The sequence below is a fragment of the Engystomops pustulosus genome, chromosome 3 (genome assembly GCF_040894005.1).
Source record: "Engystomops pustulosus chromosome 3, aEngPut4.maternal, whole genome shotgun sequence".
NCBI lineage: Eukaryota > Metazoa > Chordata > Amphibia > Anura > Leptodactylidae > Engystomops > Engystomops pustulosus.
In genome coordinates this window covers 139,076,634-139,102,219 of record NC_092413.1, presented here as the reverse complement: position 1 = coordinate 139,102,219, position 25,586 = coordinate 139,076,634, and the positions used below count along the sequence as shown (strand labels likewise).

The following is a 25,586-nucleotide window of genomic DNA, read 5'->3' as shown; positions in this document are numbered from 1 at the left end:
AGTCTTAATGTTACTGCCCTTGTAAGGGCGGGAGTCAACTCCGGGACGACCGGGATAGTGTAGGGGCACCTTTGATTTCTCCTCACATCCATTCCTCCCCAGGAGAGGACTTAATACTCCCGACCCAGGAACCCACCAGGTACCTCTGTACAGACACCAGCATGTATGGTAAGATGCAAATATTTTCTACTAAGTCTATGTGTCTGTAAGAGATCAAGAGACTTTCTATCTGAGGATTTGGTGTGTACATTGTTTGAGCCCAGTGATACTGTGACCATCCGGGCTGGATGCCCTGGATGATTTTACTGTTATTTGATATTATTTTTATGTTGGTTTTTAATGCATATCCAATAAAAAGTTATGAATTTTAGTTATCTCACTTGACTAGCTGGTATAAGAGTAAAGGCAAACCAATTACATTTTTTTTAAAAACTGCCTCACATTAATGGCAATTTTTAAAGGATATATCAGTGTCAGTGGTCAATAAATACACACCTAGTCGGAATATAAAACAGGCAAGGTGCTGATCAAACTGAGAACTTATATCTGCAAAAATGGCTGCAACTCCTCTCCATTGTAAACTTCACAATGTGCTAGTATAAGTCTCATGGGTTTTACCACTGTTGTTCACCACGAGTATAAGTTCCAGTAGCTGTGACTGGAGTCTAAGACATTTTTATGTCTCAACTTTATTGGGTGAATAATATACCAGAGATATCAAGAATTATACTACAAGTAGAATACATTGCCAGTATGACTTTGGAAAGGCATAAAGAATTTCAGCAATAATACCTAAGAAAAGTGTGACGTATTATAAAGTTAGATGCTATAAAATGGTAGCAGATATAGTCTTTGATATGGATAACAGATGTCCTTTATATGAGGACATTTAGCAATATGTATCAGCTTCACCTTTAAAACCAGAAAGCCAACTACAAACATGATATAGGACTACACAGGGGCTTACCGGCCAATAGTACACGACAAACTAGTAACAGCACATTGTCAAAGGTTAGATGGGAAGAAAGAGAGGAAAGGAAGAAGATTAAATTTTGTTGGTAAGTGGAAGGGGTGTATAGGGGGCAAGGGAATAGGAGCTGGAAAGAGTAGAACAGAATAAGCTTGTAATGTTTCATCACTGGTAATGGTATTTAGGTCCTTGTTATTTAGGTGACGTGGTGCAATTGCAGAACTCTCCGCACTGTCTCCACATATTTCTCATCTGGCACCGGTTTCCGCTGACTCCCAGGTTGTAAGAATGCCTTGATTGTAGGAATTTCACTTATTTTTGCTTTGAAGTCCTAAATAAAATTGAGATGGTATTAATATGTTTGAGCTTTAAATGCAAAAAAATTAAAAGGCTACTTTTCTTCTCTTTATAGTACACAAGACATGCAAAGTATTGGAGACAAAGAGAAATGAAGGGAGAGCGGGACAAAATGGTTTGATCTATTCAGCTGGCAATAGGATATGCAAGTATCCCTGTTCAAAGCTAATCCATGGCTTAAAAAGATGGTAAATACACCAGTTCAATACCCTGGACTAGATGGCTGCAAGTAGGATTTAAGGGAAACTGTCAGACAAAATAACCAACCACAAAACTAAATATATTCTCATAAACTGTCATTGGAAAGTATTGATAAATCCCTATGTGTGTCAGAGAAGCAGAGATTTAGAGAGTACAAGAGATTCAACTGCTGGCAGGTTGTGCTGGGGGAAGATTACAGGATACAGTCCTGTGTACGGGGGAAGGGAAGTTAGGTACTTGGTGTAGCTGCTGCATTATCGGTGTCTCTCACAAACAACAGCTAAAGCAAACTACCGTAACTACTAATGCAAAGTTTTACTATACTGCTCTGTACTGTACATATAGGAAGGAGATCGGAAGGGAAACAGAAAAGTCTCAGTTTGGCTCAATTTCCTCACTCCAGTGCCAAAGCTCATTTGAATAATAAAGAAAAGGCGATTTTACAACTATTGATTTATGGATCTAAAAGATAAAGGTTGGGATTGAATCCTTGTGAGATGTTCTAAAAGGTAGTGATGTTAGAAATAGAGAGAGAGAGAACAGCTGACAGAATACCTTGTACTTCTACCAGCAGTATTCTGATTTAACTTGCATGTGACTGAATTATAAAATAATGTACAAAATACAAAATATACAAATACAAATGTACAAAATATTAAGAATACAGTTAAAATAATCTGCAACTGAAAACAGAGATACACTTTAGTAAAATAAACTTGTAGGCATAAAATGCATTCTACTTAATGGTCAGTTTATTTACAACCAATGGACGTACCCTAAGGAGAGGAAAATCGGCCATTAAATCAGCAAACTTTTCTTCCACCATGAGGATAGCTTCCAGGAGGTGTACATCAGCCCAGGTAAACCACTTTCCAACAAGGTACATATTACCATGCTCTCTTAGGATCTGTAATATTTATATCAACAAATAGTAGAAGGGGAAAACATATGTAAATACAATCACAATGATGTTCATTATTAAAAAAAATAATTGAAGTTATTGCAACTTTACAAGGCACTTTAAAGAAGTCCTGTCACCAGAATAATAACCCAAAACCAACAATGCCTTCTAGTGAAGGGTTACAAATACTCCCCATATCACCTAAAATTATCTGCCTTAATTACAGCCATGTTTCTGATATACAAATTAGCATACCGTACTTGACTTTTATGCTGGACATAACTCTTGTTTTCACCCAGTCTGGGGTTCACCCTTCTAACAGCAATTACAAAGTTTTGTAGAATTTCCATTTTGATTGTTTTAAAAGATCCTGAGAACATTGATAGAAGTAAGTGTGTTGTATAATGTAAAACCCAAAGCTCATACTCCTTTGGGCAAGACCACTATATGTAACATCCCAACCTCTGACTGGCAGTCCCATTGATGTTTTGTCTGTAGTCCATGCTTGACAACATTGTTTTTCACCCTCACTATTGAAATGCTTGAGAATAGCAATAGATGAAGTAAAAATATTAATAATTTGTCACGTTTATGAGATGGAATTTATAGATGAACTATACAAAAAACTACATCAATAATCTTAACTGGTGTAGGTTTGCATTGACCAGAGATTTTATCAAAGGGAACCTTGTCACCAGGAATGTAATATTTAGCTGGTGACAGGTTCCCATTGTTAGCATTCTGAATAATTTAAGTATTTTATACAAGTTTATTTCACATTACCTGGCTTCCTGTCAGCAGCATGTGGTGAGTACACAGGGAGGGGGCAGCCTGTGTGTGCCCGTGTCAGTCTCCTCCACACTCATCAAGCTCCCTCCCTTCATGTCATGTGCATTGATCAAGCTGGGGAGGGGAAGGATGGTGTGGAGCAGAGGAAAGATTCATGAGGAGACACAAGCAGAAAAGGCTGCAGGTGCCCCACATCTAGGACTCACCACATTCTGCTGGCATTGAGCCAGGTAATGTGAATCACATAAACTACTGAAATGATTCAGAATGCTGAAAAAGGCATTGAGATCAGCATAGCATTGGGTATTGGAACCTTTCACTAGCTACAAATGATATTCCTGGTGACAGATTGCCTTTAAATGCCCAGTATTTTTTCAGTAGACTCTGCAGAAATCAATAGTACAAGTGAATATAAGAAAATTTCTCATGTACTTTATGAAGGAAAGTGCTTCAGTTTACATAGAGATCTACAGTACATGTGGGGGAGGGAGCAAGATCTAAGTGGGAGCAGCTAGTCTTCACCCACAAACTTTGTGAGAAATAAAAACCACACATTGGCTCAGATATCTCCTTGTATCTGCGCCAGTTTATTTGTCTATTATTGCACTAAAAATTATGTCTTTGTAGCTTGCACGTGTGTTTACGAAGTGTTTGTGCCACATTTGCACTTTAGAAAATTGTGCACCTAAAGGGGCGTGAAAGTGCTTAGTTGGAGATTGCGACACATTTATTTCTGAGCCACAATTCTGTAGCAACTGCATCAAGAAAAGTTTACAAAAAAATTGCGTGCACCTCCTAAAAATAGACCCGATTATCAAAAGCGTGCGGCAATAATAGATTATCTGCCGAAAACTGCCCATTAGTGAGACAAACTGCACTAAAAGCACAAGTTTTTATATATTCAGGCCATTGGGGGTCTTTTACTAAGGGCCCAAATAGCTTTTTTTTCGTCGGGTTTCCCAAATTTTCCCGATTTGCGCAGTTTTTCCCTGAATTTCCCCGGGATTGTGGAGCACGCGATCGGATTGTGGCGCATCGGCGCCGGCATGCATGCAACGGAAATCGGGGGCATGGCTGTCGGAAAAATCGCGGAATTTAAAAAAAAAATGTGCCGCTTGACACGCGCTTACCTGCACCCAAGATAGGAAGGTGAACTCCGGCGGACTTCAACTAAAGTTTAGTGCTTTAGTCAGAACTCCCTGCTTCAGAATGCCCCGACTACTATGATTGAAAGTCCTGTATCCAGGGACATCATAAAAACGTCTCCAGAAGAATGGTGTGTGATGTCAATCACAGAAGGGGATATTCTGAGGCGCGAGAGCTTGACTTCAGTGCTGAGGTCTCTGTGCCTTTATTCAACCAATGTACAACTCAATTCGAAGTTGATTTTTTAAATGATGCCACCACCCTGGGCTATGAAAAAAACATGATGTGGATGGTGTTGAGCTGCTTCACAACACACTGGAAGTGGTTTATTAGGGAGGAACCCTTTAAGGCACAATAAATTAAAATTAATAAATCCCCAAGAATTATTAAAAATCAAAACGCACCATAGCAATGTATGCAATTCATACACTGTGTAAAGTTTGTCAAAATAAAAGTTTTAATAATGTGGTAGGAGGACTGGTTGTATTTCACAGCCTTCTTCACAGAATATACGTTTTTGATAAGCTATATACACACTGGTGGGAACCAGGGGCGTAATTTGAGGGGGTGCAGAGGTTACAATAAACTATACATTATAGTCGGGGGCCTGACACAGACTTTGCACTGGGGCCCATCAGCTTCTAGTTACACCACTGGTGGGAACGGCAAGAGGCAGAGCTCTCATCTGATTGTGTTCTGCAAGCTTGCAGTTTCCCTCCACGTGTGTGTGAGGGTGACGGAGGATCAGGTGAAATGCTTCCTGCGGCTAGGTAAGGTGACCACAATGTCTGCGATCGGTCTGGGCAGCTGATTGGGCAATATGCTCTTGCTTGATGGCTACTTTCATCTATGAGAGCTTGCAAATAATTATACCTCATATACTCCTTGCACATAAATAGTGCTTTTGTAAGGTTACTATACACAGATGCCGGAAGAAGCACGGAACGGCCTTTGCCTCAGTTTGGGAAGTATGCACACCCTTCCTTTCCAATATGTCCTGTTGTCCTTGTGAGTCCTATATGAGTATAATTATATAAAATAAAAACAAGAACATATTTCGACTGGAGACTTTTCTGCTTTTCTTCTACAGCTTTTTGGATGAAATGTTCTTTGGATTTACTATTTATGAGAGCACCGCTTGCTTTAGAGTTTCACACCACTGTTTGTTATACTACCCTGTTCAGGAAGAAGTGGTAAAGGAAAAGGAGTGCCGCTTTAAATTTTCTTTTGCACATTTATGATACTACCATATTTTTCAGACCATAAGGCGCACCGGATTATAAGGCGCACCATCAATAAATGCCTGCTAAAGCGTCTAGGTTCATATAAGGCACACTGGATTATAAGGTGCACCTGATTATAAGGATGAATGACCAGCAGGTGGCAGACCTGTGCACAGTTCAAGGCAGCTGTTGTCTGTAAGTACGGTTCATATGTAAGGCTCATTGGACTATAAGGCGCACCTGATTATAAGGATGAATGACCACCAGGTGGCAGACCTGTGCACAGTTCAAGGCAGCTGTTGTCTGTAAGTACGTTCATATGTAAGGCGCACCTTTGATTTCTAAGAAAATCAAAGTTTTTTTGTGCGCCTTAAAGTTCGAAAAATACGGAACTCATATTAAATATAACACACATTACATATTACAGATCACTTCACATATTTAGGATAAAGCAGTAACAAAGGCTTTACCTTTTCGTAAACTGGAAAGTATCTATTATGCGCCAACTGACGAATTTTATTAAGGTGTGCCTCCTGTAGCTCTGGTGCAATAAATGGATAAAGCATAATGGGATTCATAAGATCAGTGGTGCCTCCAACATACATATCAATTCTGAAAACAAGCAAATAAAGCAGGTTAAGATTTTTATATTGCATATTCTATATCATCATTTGGATAATTCATTTGTTGTAATATCACGTGACTCCTCCTACTTTTATATGGAGGCACAATTATAGAAATTATGGGGCAGATTTATCAAGCTGTCTGAAAGTCAGAATATTTCTAGTTGCCCATGGCAACCAATCCCCTTTAAAATATTCATGAGCACTGATCCAATGATAGCTGAGCTGTGATTGGTTGCCATGGGCAACTAGAAATATTCTGACTTTCAGACAGCTTGATAAATTAGAGATTTGTGGCATGCTCCTCTGGATATTAGTTCCATTGAAACATTGCTTCTAGGCAATGTGTCAGCATTTTTGACCATACAAAACTGCAGTGTCTGATGACAGATTCCCTTTAAGAATAGAGCAACATGCATCTGGAACTTAAGGAAACATTGGGGCTCATTTACTCATTTACTGCGCTGCTCACCTTTTTCGGGGGTTCTACAGCTTTTACAGGTATTTAATAAGTGTCAGCGCTGGGATTTTGGCCCACTTAATCCTTTTATTGGCGCATGTGCTCAGGCTTCCATGCTACACAATTTAGGGTGTAAGTCGTCGGACAATCCAACTGACTCGGACTGAGCGCGGGATTTAACTTTCAAATTTTGTCGCAAGCCCAAGCACTTGCATACACCAGGAAGAAGAAGGTGAACTCTGTCGGACCTAAGCAGGGCAAGCGACACATGCAGGATATCAGGCACACAATCTTTGTGACTCGGACAATGCACTTTCGGTGAACTCCAGCTGCCGGGTAAGTAAATGTGCCCCATTGTATATAAATACCTGGAATCGCTTATAGGGACATTACAACCTCTGTGCCCTTTGTCAATTTGCCATCCTAAATTGCAACTGATGTTTAATAATAATTTAGTCTTTGTTTCTATCATATATTTTTACAACTTTATCATATATCTAGGTCATACAGGGCTCTCTCCTTCAGGTCCTTTCCATAAAGGTTATATTTTGCAGCAATGTATTGAAGAATTGCTGGAGTCTGGACAAGTTTCATTCCGTCAATTTCCACCATTGGTATTTGCTGAAACAACAAAGCTCCACCTGAAAGTATAAAGTATAGATAAAATTGGGATTTTTGTACTTGCCATAAAATCCATTTCATGTTGCTACTTTGGCGGACACAGCACCACGGATATATGCCCAACTGCTAGGAGGCTGACTCTAGGCAGGAAAAGTGGTGTTGGCTCTGCCTTGGTAGGCCTTATCCTCACCACAGGCCCTATGCTGATCATTTTGTACAACAGCAGCATGGGTAAAAAATAAAAAGCGGAACAAACATGCCTCAACCCCAGAAAAAAACATAGCAAGTGCCCAGAAAAGGACATAACATAAAGCAGAGAGGAGGATATGTGCAAGTTCACGCATCCCAAATTCTTAATCTAACATTAGAGGACATAGCACCATGGGACATCTTAGAACAGTCCCTTAAAGGGGTATTCCCATCTGGGCATTTACATTTAATTGGATTAATTTGCTATATGTAAACATTTCTTTAATTGGATGTTATTAAAAAAAATGTTCCTGTGTGAAGATAATTTCTCATAAATGTAGTTATATGGTCCCTTAGAAACGAGATATCTTCCTCGGATACGGCCAAGAGTTACTGCCAAGAGTTACTGTATATACTGCAGCCGTCCTGTGGTAATGACTGCAGAATCCAGATGGTCAGGCATGACTCAATAGCGCATGTCTGGCCACTGCTCCCTAAATGTGAGGTGGTCGTATCAGATGAAACTATCTCGTTTCTGAGGGACAACATGTCTAAATTTATTAAAAATTATGCGCTCAAAATAAAGCTGAGGTTTTATTTTGAGCGCACCGTCAAAGTCGTAAAAACTGAGCCCACAAGAACGTGCGTTTTTTTTTCAATTTGTCCACATTTGGAATTTTTTTTTCAGCTTCACAGTACACGGCATGTTAAAATAAATAACATTACGGGAAAGTAAGATTTGTTACGCACAAAATAAGCCCTCACACAGGTCTGTACACGGAAAAATGAAAAAGTTATGGATTTTTGAAGGTGGCGAGCGAGAAATGAGCAAAAAAAACCTGCGTCCTTAAGGGGTTAAATGCCCAGATGGGAATACCCGTTTAAGGATGGAGAACATGATGCTATGCGCACAACCTAGTGCACAGCTGCCTGAAGCACCTTACACCCCAGGCCAGGGAATGAATTTGATGCAGAACCGGGGGGCAATTTAGTGGTTACTCGAAAGGCGGGAATATGTTTGCGGGCTATGTAGGCTTGCCTGAGGGCCGACTTCGCCCACCTGGAAATGTCAGGTCATGTCTGCCTCCTACATACACTAGGTTAAAAACTGGTCAGCATAGGGCATGTGGTGAGTGTATAGCCCACCGAGGCAGAGCCAACACCTAGGGCTTATTTACTAAGGGTCCCTTGACTGCATTTTCATCGGGTTTCCCGACTTTTTGGTGATGGCGCCGGGGATTGTGACGCACATGATCGGATTGTCGCAATCGCGCTGGCTTTCATGCAACACAAAGCAGGGGGGCTGGCCATTGGACAATCCGACGGATTCGGACTAAGCGGGGGATTTCACATTCAAATTTGTATCGCAAGCCAAGCACTTACATGCACTGGGAAGAAGAAGGTGAACTCTGGCGCACCTGAGCGGGAAGCAACACATGCAGGATATCGGGCACAGGATCTACGTGGATTGTGGCACAGTGCATCATCGTCGGGGAACGAACCATGGGGATCGCGACTCAGACAGTGTGCCCCCTAGTGTTCTACCTAGTGTCAGCCTCCTAGCAGCTAGGCCTATACACATGACGGTATGCCCCCAATGTTTTTTTTCAGACAATTTTTAATAGTTGGAAAACAATCCAAACATTTTTTTCGTAATATACATTGGTTTACACAAACATATGCACTTCCGGTATAAACTGTAGTTACCAAAATAAAATTAAAAAAACGCATGACTCAGGCATAGCCGCAACAACAATAAAGAAAATATTACTTTCTGTATCCCCCCCCCCCCCTTTCCTGGTCCGGCACTTCCATCAGATCAACAGTAGGAGGATAGAACGGCTATTGAGTCCAACCCATGCACCTATAACACACTCTATCCGATCGTTTGCAGGAATTCCACCTTCTTGAGATTGTGATCATAGAAGCATCTTTTAACCCCTTAACGACTTGGCCTTTTTTAGTTTTTTCACTTCCATTTTTCACTCCCCACCTTCAAAAATCTATAACTTTTTTATTTTTCCACATAAAGAGCTCTGTTATCGCTTATTTTCTGCGTAACAAATTGCACTTCGCAGTGACGGTATTTAATTTTCCATGGCGCGTACTGGGAAGCGGGAAAAAAATTCCAAATGCAATGAAAATGGTGAAAAAACACATTTGTGACGTTTTCTTGTGGGCTTGGATTTTACAGCTTTCACTGTGTGCCCCAAATGACATGTCTACTTTATTCTTTGGGTTGCTACGATTACGTGGATACCAAATTTGTATAGGTTTTGTAATGTTTTCATACATTTAAAAAAATTAAAACCTCCTGTACAAAATTTTTTTTTTTTATTTTGCCATCTTCTGGCGGCTATAACTTTTTCATACTTTGGTGTACGGAGCTGTGGGTGGTGTCATTTTTTGCGACTTTTGATGGCGCTTTCATTGCTATCATTTTTAAGGACTGTGCAACCTTTTGTTTTTCACACCTGAATTTGGGGATCCTCTGCCATTCTTCTGTGCAATCTTTTGATCACTTTTTGATCAAGTTTTTTATATTTTCCAAAATGGCAAAAAAATGTCATTTTTTACTTTGGACGCTATTTTCCGTTATGGGGTTAAACGCAGTGAAAATCCGTTATTATATTTTGATAGATCGGACATTTTCGGACGCGGCGATACCTAATGTGTTTATGATTTTTACTGTTTATTAATATTAATATCAGTTCTAGTGAAAGGGGGGGTGATTTGAATTTTTAGGTTTTTTTATTATAATTTTTTTTTTTAAACTTTTTTTTACTTTTACTTTTACTATTTTTCAGACTCCCTAGAGTACTTTAACCCTGGGTTGTCTGATCGATCCTACCATATACTTCCATACTGCAATATGGCAGTATATGGGAATTTTATTCCTCATTCATTACAATGTGCTGATAGCATATTGTAATGAATGGGTTAAAACGAGACAGCTTCGGGCCTTCGTGAGACCCGAAGCTGTCATGGCAACGGATCACCGCTCCCCATGACGTCATCAGGGAGCGAAGATCCGCGGCAAAATGGCGGCGCCATCTTTTTGAAGCCTCCGGCAGCATTGCCAGCGGCGATCGCCGTGACAGCACCCGCGATCGGTGCTACCAGTAAGCCTTTGCTGCAATATGCCCGTGAGCCCTCTCCATGCACCCATCGGGAAGGGGTTAAGCTAGTACAGTCATGAGTCTTCTTGTGATCAATGCAACAAGTTTTTCACACCTGAATTTGGGGATCCTCTGCCATTCTTCCTTGCAGATCCTCTCCAGTTCCCTCAGGTTGGATGGTGAATGTTGGCAGAAGCCATTTTCAAGTCTCTCCAGAGATGCAGGGTTTAGGTAAGGGTTCTGGCTGGGTCGGTCAAGAATAGTCCCAGAGTTGTTTTGAAGCCACTGCTATGTTATTTTAGCTGTGTGCTTAGTGTCATTGACCCTTTATGTGTGTTGTAGGTAACAGCAGGACTGTGAAAAACGTTTAATACAGCTCTGCAGCATTGCAATGTCTCTGGGTGGGTCTTTCACCCTGAAGAGCTTTCTGCTCTTTGCACTGTGATCTCCGCTCTGGTATGAGTAGGAGCTGTATCAGACCTTTGGTTGGATACTTACAGCAGTCGCTCAAAACACAGGGCAGGTACTGCGGAACAATTCCTAGCCCCGAGCAGAACACACTTTAATCTCAAAGACCAGCCCAGAACACCTGCTGGACTGACAAACCTTGATTAAATATTCATTTTTCACAGTCCTGCTGATACTACACCCAGGTATGGTTGCTCAACTCTCCAGGGCCTATATCCAACACTGTCTGCAGTTTATTCTATTCAAAACTGATGATAAATTCCCTTTAAGAAAGAGAAAGATGCATCTGGAACTTGAGGCAACATTGTATGTAAATACATGGAATCCTTTATAGGGGCATAAGGATCCTCTCCAGTTCCCTCAGGTTGGATGGTGAATGTTGTTGGAAGCCATTTTCAAGTATCTTTATTGATGCTGAATTGTGTTTAAAGCAGGGCTCTGGATGGGCCACTGATGAATGGTCAGGGAGTTGTTCTGAAGCCATTGCTTTGTTATTTTAGCTGTGTGCTTAGGGTCATTGTCTTGTTGGAAGGTGAACCTTCCTACCAGTCTGAGGTTCAGAGCACTCGGGAAGAGGTTTTCATCCAGACTACCTCTGTACGTGATTGCATACATCTTTCCTTCAATTGCAACCAGTCGCCCTGTCCCTGCCCTCATATCATGATGCTGCCACCACCATGTGTCACTGCTGGGATTGTATTTGGCAGGTGGTGAGCAGTACATAGTTTCTCCACACATACCACTTAGAATTAACACCAAAAAGTTCAATCTTTGTTTCATCAGACCAGAGAATCTTATTTCTCATAGTCTGGGAGTCCTCCATGTGTTTTTTTTTTTCTCGCAAACTGTATGCAGCTTTCATATGTCTTGTACTGAGGAGAGTGCTCTGTGGGGACACTCTGCCATAAAGCCCTGACTGGTGGTACTTTATGGTACTTTCTCCCATATCTACTGCATCTCTGGAGCTGTAACTTGAAGTTACCTGATTAATGCACATATTTTTATTAACCATCTTAAAGGGTATACTCTCCTTTGAACATTAGTTCATACCATATACTTTTAAGTACCTTTAATAACTTTATTAATAACTGCTATTAAGTTAGTTGACTTCTGAAAGTTTTTGTACTGATTAGTAATGTACCTTGAAGTAATGCTTCAAATTGTTCCCTTGTTTCCAAAATTTCTTCTTCAAACTAGATATAAAAGTAATTTTTAGTAGTTAGAATATAATAGAATTTATAGCTGTAGCATACCTATTAATACAATACATAAGAGAATACACAAACCTCAACACCTGCAACAGCCAGTAGCCAGCGTATGGATTCCATTCTACCTCTGCCATAACAGTAGTAGAGTTTGGGTTTTCCAGACATGTTCCCACGTTCTAGCTGACTTTTTAAATAAGAATAAAGCAGAACAGGTTTTTATGGTCACTTTATGAATAACTTTAATACTCCAATGAAATAAAAATTCTTAAATGGACTCACGATAGCTGAATAACACGTTCTCCAATTGAATGTTAACAAAAAAATACAAAATTTGTCATATATAATCATAACCTGTCTCTATCAGTACTGCTGTTGTTTTTTTTTGGTTGTCATTTATGGTCCAGCATGTTCCCATAGAGCCCTATTAACTAAATGCCACCCTTCTTTTAGCAAAAGCTTGTTTCCCTCAAACTCCCATAAATTTAACTTTATGTTATCCGACTTGGCATCAGGGAGAACTAGAAGCCCATTGCGGCATGCTATGATTTCATGTGATCAGATACATACATGGGGTAGATGTTAATGTTACTGGGTAAAACAAATATTACTGGGTAAAGGATCTTAGATGAAATCACCCTGGTCACATGACATGAAGTGCTCAATTATGTAACAGAACTCTCTCTTAATGGTCCAGTAAGGCACTGTGTAGAACATTTTAGACAGCATTTTATACCCATTTTAATAAGTAAACAGAGCTGTATATGTCTGTAGTTGAATATTGGCAGATGGTCCATAAGTACTAGTTCCATACAGCAGCATGTCCCAGCAGTGAGATCTGTCAATCAAGAACAAGGAGGCAGGACAATGAAAGTAAGATTTGAAATGCAGGATCCCATTAATATCATTGAACTAACCTCATTTGAGTTGCATATAAGTTTAAAAGCTGATTTTTTTTAGCATTGCAGCCAATAAAAGGAACCATTTAGGAAAATCGGCAATCCTTTTTGATCATAGTTTTTTTATTAAGTATTTATTTTGGGTGGATAATTTGAATGGCAGGTTCTCTTTAACCCTTACAGGACTCAGCCCTTTTTGTTTTTTGCGTTAGTTTTTTACTCCCCTCATTCCAGAAGTTTTTTTAATTTTTACATTTACAGAGTTGTGTGAACAAATTGTACAGTCATGGCGAAAAGTTTTGAGAATGATACAAATGTTAATTTTTACAAAGTCTACTGCATCAGGTTTTATAATGGCAATTTGAATATACTCCAGAATGTTATAAAGAGTGATCAGCTTAACAGCAATTAATTGAAAAGTCAATATTTACCTAGAAAATGATCTTTTTCCCCCAAAACACATTTCAACCTCATTGCAGGCCTGCCTTAAAAGGAGCAGCTAACATTGTTTCAGTGATTGCTCCAGTAACACAGGTGTGGGTGCTGATGAGGACAGGGCTGGAGATCAATCTGTCATGATTAAGTAAGAATCACATCACTGGACACTTTAAAAGGAGGCTGGTGCTTGGCATCATTGTTTCTCTTCTGTTATCTCTAAAGAAATACGTGCAGTCATCATTGCACTGCACAAAACTGGCCTAACAGGGAAGAGTATCGCAGCTACAAAGATTGCACCTCAGTCAACAATCTATCGCATCATCAAGGAATTCAAGGAGAGAGGTTCCATTGTTACCAAAAAGGCTCCAGGGCCCCCAAGAAGGACCAGCAAGCACCAGGACCGTCTCTGTTTCAGCTTCGGGATCGGGCTACCAGCAGTGAAGAGCTTGCTCAGGAATGAGGAGCAGGCAGGTGTGAGTGCATTTGCATGCACTGTGAGTCGGAGACTCTTGGAGCAAGAGTCTCCGCCAGAAAAAAACATCAGGCTGATATTCTGCAAAAGGTACAGGGAGTGGACTGCTGTGGACTAGGATAAAGTCAATTTCTCTGATGAATCCCCTTTGTGATTGTTTGGAACATCTTGAAAACAGCTTGTTCGGAGAAGACAAGGTGAGCGATACCACCAGTCTTGTCTCATGTCAACTGTAAAGCATCCTGCAACCATTCATGTGTCCTCCAAGAGCTGTTTGGTGATCAACAATGCCTTTTTCCAGCATGATGGAGCACCTTGCCATAAAGCAAAGGTGATAACTAAATGGCTCAGGGAACAATACATAGAGATTTTGGGTCCATGGCCTGGAAACTCCCCACATATTAATCCCATTGAGAACTTGTGGTCAATCATCAAGAGACGTGTGGACAAACAAAAACCAACAAATTGTGACAAAATGCAAGCATTGATTGTGCAGGAATGGACGGCTATCAGTCAGGATTTGGTCCAGAAGTTGATTGAGAGAATGCCAGGGAGGATTGCAGAGGTCAACAGATCATGTGAAAATATAATATTTGTGTCATTCTCAAAACTTTTGGCCATGACTGTACATTTTTGTGGCACCATTTAATATTCCATGCAATGTTCTGGAAAGCTGAAAAAAATTAAAAGAGTTATTTCCAGCATTTTCATGTGGGCTCTTTTTTTACGTCTTCCTCTTTATTCTTTGGGTCACTGCGATCACAGGGTTACCAAATTTATATAGATTTTATTCAAATCTTTTGTACAAAAAATATTCTTGCCATCTGGCCAAAAATTGGCACTTGGGTCATTTGTGTGCTATTTTCCGTTACGGTGTTAACAGCCAGGAATAAATGTTTTAAAATTTTTCATAGAATGGGCATTTTGGGAGGTGACAATACCTAACAAGTGTATGATTTTTACTGTTTATTTATTTTTATATGTGATCTGGGGAATGGGGGTGATTTAAACTTTTACTTTAACCTTACAGGGTCTGATTGCTCATACTACTGTATTGCAGTATATAGCAATTTTAAAGTTGATATCTAATAGCCTGACATCTGCCACAGGGGCTGGAGGGCAGCGATCGGCCATCCAAAATGGCGTTGCCCATTGAAAGGTAAGTTAGGTACCGCAGTCAGGTTTAACCACGGCACTTAACAGGCTAATTGCCGCAATCGGAGCTAGCACCCCAAAATGGCCGTTTTATCAAAATATAATAAAAAATATAAAAAATATATAATTTCCCCATTTTTCCATCCATGAATATTTGAATACAAAATGATCCCAAATTGATCTAAATTAATACGCCAGCATGAAATGCAAAAAATTACACCTTGCATAGGTCCGTACACCAAAGTGTTAAAAAGTTATTGGCCTCAGAATTTTACACAATGGCTAATATTTTTTATGTACAAAAGATTAAAATTTTTTTAAATCTATTAGAACTTATGTAAATGTGGTATCCCTGTGATTGTAGCAACCCAAAACAGACCCTTTAAATTTGTTACAAAAAACCTTTGGATTATATTCCTCCCGTACAGTCCCAATCCACTGAAGGGATATGCAGGCACTGGTATAAACAACAGTAACTAAAGGTAAGGTCTATAAACTGTGTTTGTTGGTCGGTAAGTTGATGTATCTGACAGCATTAAGCTCTTCGTCTGGCAACACCAAGTGTGATATGTGAACAGCCAACACACGTGAATTGTATCCTTGTATAAGAATCATGAGACCCTTTATTCTCATAAGAGCAATCAAGGCCATCATGCGGAATTCTAGGCTAGCCTCCAACAGTAACTGTGCTTATTCAGCAGTCACATGTCTTAACAACAAGAATTTCTGGCAAGCAGAATGGGCACGATAGTTACATAATGGAGTCTGCTATTGCTAAACTAAATGATTGAAAATGGTTTAAAGGGTTGTTCCCATTTCAGCAAATAAATGTTATTGTTTGTATAATTAAAAGTTATTAAAGTTTCCAATACACCTTCTGTATCAAATCCTCACAGTTTTCTAGATCTCTGCTTGCTGTCATTCTATAGGAAGCTTTTATGTTTATGTCGGGGGACAGAAATCTGACCATGGATACACAGCTGCACGGCTCGTTATATCAGCTTTGATTACTCTCTGAAACTAATGAGCCGTGCACCTGTGTGACCATGGTGACCACGCATTGATACATAAAGTATATTGGAAAATTGTATAACTTTTTTATTGTACAATACCTTTAATTTGCCCAAATGAGAATACCCCTTTAATGACTGCTAAGCACTAAGGTTACTTATGGCAATAATGTTTATCTTTTTGATGTTATTTTAAATTCCATTTCTTAATCTATATTAAAGCGTAACTCTGTAGTTACCAGGCCAAAGAAAGTTTTAGTGCATCTGGAGAGAGCCTTTGCCAACAATACATTTAACATTCCACTGTCTTTTTCCTAGCCTGATATCTACCGTATTTTTCGGACTATAAGGCCCACCATCAATAAATGCCTGCTAAAATGTCTAAATTCATATATAAGGCACACTGGATTATAAGGCGCACCTGATTATAAGGATGAATGACCAGCAGGTGGCAGACATGTGCACAGTTCAAGGCAGCTGTTGTCTGTAAGTACGGTTCATATGTAAGGCGCACTGGACTATAAGGCGCACCTATGATTTCTGAGAAAATCAAAGGATTTTTTGTGAGCCTTATAGTCCGAAAAATACGGTAGTCTGGTAAATCGATCAGCCCTACTTATAAAATGATCCTCAGCTTCCCCTGAAGTGGGCAAGCACTTCCTGATTGTGACATCAGCTAAGTAAACTGAAGCCAGACATCAGACATAGGGGCATATTTATCAGGACCTCTGCGCCTTTTGCTAGCACTTGTCCCAATCCGCCACCTTCACGCCAGTGGGGCGTGAAGGGGGGGGGGCGCAGCCAGGCGAGCGGAGGGCGCGGCCGACCGGGAGTGGGAGGGCGCGGGCGACCAGGAGTGGGCGATTTTCCATATGTGAATAGTCGCCGGCTGCATTTTTTTCTGTGCCAGGCCCTGCGGAAGCCTCTTGATGTATCCCGCTGCGATTATGCAGCGGTGGGGCTATCATACGCTGGCACACGAGCGCCAGCGTGTGATAAATATGCCCCATAGAATCTAAGACTGAAGCCTCTTAGCGTTACTGCTGTACAACAAAGATGTGACCTAAACTTGATAGATAAATTCAATGTCAGTTTTACTTCACATCTGAAGGTGCGGCACTAGCTGAGCAGCTGCAGAGGGACTGATGGGCAGTCCGGCTCTTTTTAGTGAGCTGGATCATTTGGCTCAGCTCACTAAAAAGGGTTGGCTCTTCTGCCTGTTAGTTATATTATAGAGAGCCTCAGTTTAGTCACTAAAGCCTATCCACACTACTTTACCTTGATAAAGTGGCAGAAACAGTCACTTCAGCTCACTGCTGGGAACAGACTCCCTGAAAAGAGCTGGCTGTTTGTGCCACTCAGACAGACCAGACATGATGTAGCTCAGTGATGGCGAACCTTTTAGAGGCCGAGTGCCCAAACTACAACAAAGACCCGGTTATTTATCGCAAAGTGCCAACACAGAAATTTAATTTGTGATTTATACTTCCTTCTCTGTCACATATTTCATTGATACCAGCACCTGAGGACACCAATAAAGCAGAAAATAGTCCCAGGTAGAGCTGTCACTTTAAAATACCTCTGTGCACAGCAAGTCCTGGGCTGTCTGGGACTGCAGGAAGATACCTGGAGTCATCTCTGGTGAAGGCCTGAGTGCCCACTGAAAGGGCTCTGAGTTAGCCATCACTGATGTAGCTGCTTCCTGTAATCACTGAGCAGAGATGGTGGAGCACACTGCATAACCCCACCCACTCACCCTTTCCTGACCCTCAGGTTTCACTGTACAGACTGTCCTTGGCAATCAAAATGCAAGGCAGAAAGTATAGAGGCTGAGGGAGGCAGAAACAGAGACTTAGAAGAGAGACAGCAGCAATAAGGTAAAGAATGTATATTAAAAAATGTTACTTTTCAGCTATTGCAGCTATAGCAAAAGCATAGAGCACATGGAGAAAAAAACTTAAACTATATATAAGGAAAAATATAGTCTTTATTGAACAAATATATACGGCATGTATCGGCACAAAAATGGAATGAATTAAAAACTAGAATACAATGCATGTAGAAAAAGAAAAGGCATCAAGGGCAAAAGTTGGCGTGGAATAAGGAGGTAATGCAGGGTAGGTCAACATACGGACACCAATGAGCGGCACATATACATATGCAAACAGAAAGGTAGTAGGACCTGAAATATAATTACCATACCACAGATTAAGACATGCACTGCACGACCCCGTGCAGTAAGAAGCCTTACGCGAAACATGTGTCGGGGTCGTGCAGTGCATGTCTTAATCTGTGGTATGGTAATTATATTTCAGGTCCTACTACCTTTCAGTTTGCAATGCTAATATGCCACAAAAATACTTCATACAGTGACATGTAGAACAGGACAACAAAAAGTCAAACTTGATTAGAAAAAAAAAAAAAAGTTTCAAATAACTAAAAAAGAATCAACTTATACTAACAGATTCCATGGTGGACAGTCTCTACTGCATACTCTAAATAAAGAGATTCCAGCAAATAGTTTTGACAGCAATCATACAAATTAACTCCATCACTCCATGTCATTGAATTATTTGAATGTAAGGAGTGTCCATGTTATAATGCAATAAACCAGTTTCCTCCTCTAATGGTTAACAAACTTGTTCCAATCAAATCCAGAAATGGATAAAACCCAGTTCTGAGGTTGGAAGGATAATATATAGAGAAAAATAGTTTTTGCTGAAAAGTGACAAAGCACTTACTGTTTATTAAAGTCATCAGTCGCTGGTTCGTCTTATGGTTTCAGCTCCACATCTGTTGGATATGAGGAGGGAAGAGAATGGGTGTGTTCACAAAAGATTAACAGAGGACAGCTCAGAATTGCCAAAACTTGGAAGCCAACAAGTTGTAATAAGATAGTCTTTTGGGAAACTTAATGTCACTGAAATATCAAAACTCGTGGTCATAGGTGAATGGTATTGACTGAGAAATAGTCAAGTGTAGGTATCGGTAGTAAGTTTCCAAATGAGAGGGGGGGTCTTACCCCTTTTATCTATACAGTGTCAGATGTTGTTACATAGCTGGAGAGGTCAACCATCACCCTGGGTACAGTTTATCTCACTCTAGCATAAGGTTCTATCTTGTTTTTTTAAGCCAATAAGGTTGGCAGGTGGCCAATTAAAAGGAAACAACAACTTTCAAAATAGCAAAGTTATGGAGTGGTTCAGCTTCCATCTTTAACTCCTTGACGCTCACTCCATGTTAATTAGCAGGCTGTAAGGCTGGTCCTTGTGCCTGAAGCCCCGTTAGTTATTGTGGAGCTCTCTCTGCACTGAAACCGCTGCTTCAGCTCTCAGTACTTTCTGCAATTGGCAGCAGAAGTACTGAGAGAAGTCATCAGCGGCAGTACTGAAGATGTGAACACCATGATTAACAAATCATTTTGTAAAAACTAACTTTCCTGCTGCCTTTGAAGCTTGTTTATTCTTCCTCCCTGTCGGATCCTTATCTGTCAGAGAGAGAATGATCTGAGCCTCAGCAGCTGCAGTGTGTTTGACCGAAAACAGTGAAAAAAAACACAAAAATATATTATATGTTAAAAATCCATTACCTGCCCATAGTTAGCAGGTTAGAGTACATTAAGTTGTTTCAGATGCTGTTTTAATTTTAATTTTTTTTTTCTCATTTACTTCCATCAAGTTCAACCAAGGAAGAGAAGGGATTGCATGAGGAAGGGATTTAGGGGAAACAATTCTATATAACATAACCATCAATGTTATTTAGGTGTAAAAAGGCATCTAGACCCTTCTTGAAGGTCCCTGCTGTGACCAGCGCCTGAGGCAGGCTATTCCACAGATTGACAGTTCTTATAGTAAAAAAGCTGTCGCCTCCGGTGATTAAACCTTGATTTCTCCAGACGGAGACAGTATCCCCTCGTCTTTTGATTTGATTTAATCTGAAATAATTTACCACCATATTTTTTGTTTGGACCATTCATATATTTATATAAATTAATCATGTCCACTCGTAGTCGTCTCTTTTCCAGACTAAATAAATTTAGTTGTTTTAATCTTTCCTGATAACTAAGACCCTCCATACCCCCTATAATTTTTGTGGCTCTACGTTGAACCCTCTCCAGCTCCAGGGCATCCTGGAACTGCCGCTCACTGGATGTTTTTTCTTTTTCGGACCATTCCCTGTAAACCCTAGAGATGGTTGTGCGTGAAAATCCCAGTAGATCAGCAGTTTCTGAAATACTCAGACCAGCCCTTCTGGCACCAACAACCATGCCACGTTCAAAGGCACTCATATCACCTTTCTTCCCCATACTGATGCTCGGTTTGAACTGCAGGAGATTGTCTTGACCATGTCTACATGCCTAAATGCACTGAGTTGCCGCCATGTGATTGGCTGATTAGAAATTAAGTGTTAACGAGTAGTTGGACAGGTGTACCTAATAAAGTGGCCGGTGTGTGTATTTAGGAGCACAGTGTTGTTATCCAGGAGACTTTATACTGTAAGTGACTGTGGTATTTTTAGGGACGCCGGGTGGAGATGCTGCACGGAGCTGAAGATATCCGGCCGTGAACTCAGCAGTGATACGTCATGGATTGGAGAACCCGGAATAAAGTCGTCCTTATGGAAGAGATTGTTATCTATAAGGTACTAGACGCCACTAATGACTCCCAGAACCTGTAGTCAGTCACACAGTGTCAGGGAGCTGCCTGTGGGGATGTTAATTGTTAGTAACGTTTTCAGCATTTACTTAACAGGGAGCGGGGGTGGGGGCAGCATTTTTATATTTGCCTCAGGCAATCTATGCTAGAATCGGCCCTGACCCTGCAGCCTATGGACATCCTCCATAGACTGTATTACACTACACAGCTTGGTGTTATCTGCAAAAATAGACACAGTGCTATTAATTCCTGCCAAACAAATAGATCTTATTTTACCCATCAGGTGGCTATGAGGGACAGTGTCAAATGTCTTTGCAAAGTCCAAGAACACAATATTCACAGCTGCTCCTCCATCCAGGCATCTGCTCGCCTCTTAATGGAAGCAGATCAGGTTAGTCTGACAACTTCTATTCTTAGTAAACCCATGCTGGCTGTCACTTATTATACTATTTGATGTCACACACTACTGTATGTAGTCTTTTACTAACCCTTTCAATAATTTCCCCACAATGGAAGTTAAGCTTACAGGCCTGTAATTGCCTGGCAAAGTTCTAGAGCCCTTGATCAATCAATAAAATTTCATAAATTTTTATTAACATATTTAATGCAAATATATGCACATTCAATTTACTAGATTTATCTCAGTTAACTTATTCTTTGTCATTAGCAATCGAAACATAATTTATTATTGCTCATCAGTTACCGTATATATTCGAGTATAAGCCGACCCGAGTATAAGCCAAAACCCCTAATTTTACCAACAAAAACTGGGAAAAACTACTGACTCGAGTAGAAGCCGAGGCCTGCCAGCCCCCAGTAGTATACAGTCTGCCAGTCCCCATGTAGTATTTAGCAGCCCCTAGTAGTATACAGCAAACCCCTAGTACTATACATTAGCCACCAGTAGTATACAGCAGCCCCTAGTAGTATACAGCAAGCCCCTAGTAGTATACAGCAAGCCCCTAGTAGTATACAGGGCACAAAATCTCGTGGAGGCCCCCACTGAATGCAGCATACATAGACATCCTCCATCTACTTTCTGACCAGTAATACATCCGCATACATCTGCTAAACCTCCAGTAAAACATCCGCATACAGCCACCAACCCCCCAGTAATACATCCGCATACAGCCGCCAACCCCCCAGTAATACATCCGCATACAGCCGCCAACCCCCCAGTAATACATCCGCATACAGCCGCCAACCCCCCAGTAATACATCCGCATACAGCCGCCAACCCCCCAGTAATACATCCGCATACAGCCGCCAACCCCCCAGTAATACATCCGCATACAGCCGCCAACCCCCCAGTAATACATCCGCATACAGCCGCCAACCCCCCAGTAATACATCCGCATACAGCCGCCAACCCCCCAGTAATACATCCGCATACAGCCGCCAACCCCCCAGTAATACATCCGCATACAGCCGCCAACCCCCCCAGTAATACATCCGCATACAGCCGCTAACCCCCCAGTAATACATCCGCATACAGCCGCCAACCCCCCAGTAATACATCCGCATACAGCCGCCAACCCCCCAGTAATACATCCGCATACAGCCGCCAACCCCCCAGTAATACATCCGCATACAGCCGCCAACCCCCCAGTAATACATCCGCATACAGCCGCCAACCCCCCAGTAATACATCCGCATACAGCTACCAACCCCTCAGTAATATATCTATATACACTTCAGTCTCCCACCAGCCGTGCAGTCCCATGTAGCATACACCTCAGCCACACCAGCCATGCAGACGCACAAAACATACATATCTTGTTCCAGTTGAGCTCCCCTGATACTAAGCAATCATTATGTTCTTCTGTCCTGTCAGGCTCTCACCTACATACACATGAATAACGCTGCTCCTGGGAGGTTTGTGTTCTCCACTTGCAGTCACACATGGAAGCTCACTTACTTCCTGCTTTTTCGGGAGGCCACGCCCCTTTCCATGACATCACGGGGTCAGGTGATCTCCACACACCGGAGGATCTGTGAGAGGTCTGTGTCTCTTGTGTTTATGCTGTGAGCTGAGCATCTTCGATGTGGAGCATTGCTCTGCAGAGCATTGCTCCAGCCAGAGACACTCACCTCACAGCTGACTGTACAAGACTCAGGGCAGCACTGTGCAGCCAGCCATCTCACTGCCCGCCGACTGTCCCATTCTTAGGGAGCGATGTACACGGCCCCACTACATGGGAGCCGCGGGCTGCACACATACAAGAGAGGAGGAGAGGAGCGCAGCGGCACTTGCTACAGCCCCTGCGCTTTACTCTGAAGGGCTGCGCTCTGCCAGCCCTCCTTCCCTCCTGCAGCTACATCTGGACTATAAGAGGCACCACTGTTTTTTCCCCATTTTCTGGGGAAAAAAAGTGCGTCTTATAGTCCAAAAAATACGGTATATAAAATGAGGTATCACAGTAATCGTAGTGACCCATAAAATAAATACCACATCACATTTTTAGGTACAGTGAATGGCCAAAAAAAAAAATTAAGGAAAAATTCACAACCAAGAATTCATTTTTCTTCTTTTCCTCCACCAAAAAAAAAAGAGTTAATAAAATCTCAATAAGATGCCCAAAATGAAATATCTGAAATATGGATCTCATCCTGCAGAAAATAAGCCTCCATTTGTCAAATCTGCTCTGTAATGGCTTTTCTTCCCTTCTATGCCCTGCCATGTGCCCTCCCGGGCTTACAACTTTGGGTGTGATTTGAAGTTTAAGGGATTTTCCCATGAAAGCAAATTCTCCCCTAGAGATGATTACTCAATAAAGATAATTTTTAACCTCTTATTTTAAAATTTCACTCAGTTTTATTGCCGTTTTATCTCCCATGACTCAGTAATAGTCAATGTAAAATTCCAGAGTTTTGGCAGGGACTCTCTAAGCCAGTGATTTTCAACCTTTTTTGAGCCGCGGCACACTTTTTATACTTAGAAAATCCTGGGGCACACCACCGACCAAAATAGCACAAAATGACACTAAAACAGTCATAAAAGGCCTCCCTTTACTAATAAAAAAACCCCTAGCGGCCTCCCTTTACTAATAAAAACCTCTAGCGGCCTCCCTTTACTAATTAAAAGCCCCTAGCGGCCCCCCTTTACTAATTAAGAGCCCCTAGCGGCCTCCCTTTACTAATTAAGAGCCCCTAGCGGCCTCCCTTTACTAATCAAGAGCCCCTAGCGGCCTCCCTTTACTAATCAAGAGCCCCTAGCGGCCTCCCTTTACTAATCAAGAGCCCCTAGCGGCCTCCCTTTACTAATTAAAAGGCCCTAGCGGCCTCCCTTTACTAATTAAAAGGCCCTAGCGGCCTCCCTTTACTAATTAAAAGGCCCTAGCGGCCTCCCTTTACTAATTAAAAGGCCCTAGCGGCCTCCCTTTACTAATTAAAAGGCCCTAGAGGCCCCCCTTTACTAATTAAAAGGCCCTAGAGGCCCCCCTTTACTAATTAAAAGGCCCTAGAGGCCTCCCTTTACTAATTAAAAGGCCCTAGAGGCCTCCCTTTACTAATTTAAAGGCCCTAGAGGCCTCCCTTTACTAATTAAAAGGCCCTAGAGGCCTCCCTTTACTAATTAAAAGGCCCTAGAGGCCTCCCTTTACTAATTAAAAGGCCCTAGAGGCCTCCCTTTACTAATTAAAAGGCCCTAGAGGCCTCCCTTTACTAATTAAAAGGCCCTAGAGGCCTCCCTTTACTAATTAAAAGGCCCTAGAGGCCTCCCTTTACTAATTAAAAGGCCCTAGAGGCCTCCCTTTACTAATAAAAAAAATACCCTAGCTTCCTTCCTTATACAAATAATAACCTTATATACTTACCCTTGATGTCTTCTTCCGCGTAACTTCTCTCCTAATGGCGATCCGCCCATCTTCTGTAGCTCCTGCACCGCGCGCCTCTGGTCACGTGACTTACGCGACCTGACATCAGGTCGCGTCAGTCACGTGACATGGGCCGCGCGGTGCAGGAGCTACAGAAGATGGGCGGATCGCCGACGCGGGGCTTGGAGGTAAGTATGGGGGCAGAAACACGGGGGCGCGGCGGCAGCACTACACAGGGGCTCCCCGCGGCACACTCAACCATGTGTCGTGGCACACAGGTTGAAAATCACTGCTGTAAGCAAACGCTTCATGATTCCTCTACAGCAGTTTACCACATATGGGGTATTGGCATACACTGGAGAGATCAGGTAGAAAATGTCTTTTCATCATTTTTCTATTGTGAATATGTAATTTTTGAGCCAAAATGAATGTATTGTCCAAAAAAAATTACAATTTGCAAATCACACCTCCATCTGGCTTTAAGGCAAGCTTCTTAAATGTACTCAGGATAACAAAAGAGCTTTTTGTAATTCACTGTTATTAACAAAAATACAGCATTTCAGATATAATTCCAACCTATCAGTCCCGGTGTACACAATTTTGATTGCCCCTAGATCTTCTTTATGGTTGGCAGACATCTTGTTCTCCTGTCTGACTGTGCACTGAGCTCCTCTCTGCCTCTACCCTTGCATTCCAGGACACACACATACACCTTTATCCAGGGGAGGGAGTTATATAGCAGAACTGTGTGTTATGGCTGTGATAGCAGAGCCGAGGTTGTCATATGTAATATGCATCTCATTGATCTGATCTCATTTCTGATCTGTCTCATCTCTCTATGTGTCGGCTACTAGTAAATGTTCAGAAGCC

The 25,586-nt window shown here is 41.5% G+C and overlaps 1 protein-coding gene and 1 long non-coding RNA gene across 5 annotated transcripts in view; one reads left to right on the top strand and one right to left on the bottom strand.

Annotated features, from left to right (window-relative positions):
* Positions 1–489: 489 nt before the first annotated feature.
* LOC140121995 (glutathione S-transferase 3-like) lies at positions 490–22,794 on the bottom strand. Of its 4 annotated transcripts, XM_072142301.1 has the most exons (8): positions 22,744–22,794; positions 18,988–19,039; positions 12,354–12,459; positions 12,209–12,260; positions 7,179–7,311; positions 6,058–6,199; positions 2,304–2,435; positions 492–1,301 (listed from the first exon to the last, which is right to left on the bottom strand). In XM_072142301.1, exons 3-8 carry the CDS (start codon positions 12,438–12,440, stop codon positions 1,167–1,169), a joined length of 681 nt encoding a protein of 226 aa, XP_071998402.1. In that variant the 5' UTR covers positions 12,441–12,459; positions 18,988–19,039; positions 22,744–22,794; the 3' UTR covers positions 492–1,166. The 4 variants fall into 4 exon arrangements, with proteins under 4 accessions (XP_071998403.1, XP_071998404.1, XP_071998402.1 ...); XM_072142302.1 differs by lacking the exon at positions 22,744–22,794 and having other exon boundaries at positions 490–1,301; positions 12,354–12,455; positions 18,988–19,291; XM_072142303.1 differs by lacking the exons at positions 18,988–19,039; positions 22,744–22,794 and adding an exon at positions 17,826–17,840 and having other exon boundaries at positions 490–1,301.
* The window catches only part of LOC140121996 (uncharacterized), a 19,543-nt gene continuing 11,971 nt past the window's right edge, over positions 18,015–25,586 (top strand). Inside the window, exons 1-3 of the long non-coding RNA XR_011854235.1 lie at positions 18,015–18,123; positions 20,765–20,887; positions 21,185–21,292. This is a non-coding gene — a long non-coding RNA (uncharacterized lncRNA). The remainder of the gene's footprint in view (positions 18,124–20,764; positions 20,888–21,184; positions 21,293–25,586) is intronic.

What these genes read in the sequence shown, in the direction of transcription:
- LOC140121995 (XM_072142301.1), bottom strand. Translation starts at nt 12,440, where the DNA reads ATGTCTGGAAAACCCAAACTCTACTACTGTTATGGCAGAGGTAGAATG. An exon ending in TGGCTGTTGCAGGTGTTGAG is followed by an intron (nt 12,261 to 12,353) that starts GTTTGTGTATTC and finishes TTTTATATCTAG; the next exon opens with TTTGAAGAAGAAATTTTGGA. An exon ending in GACCTGAAGGAGAGAGCCCT is followed by an intron (nt 6,200 to 7,178) that starts GTATGACCTAGA and finishes GCTTGTTTTCAG; the next exon opens with AATTGATATGTATGTTGGAG.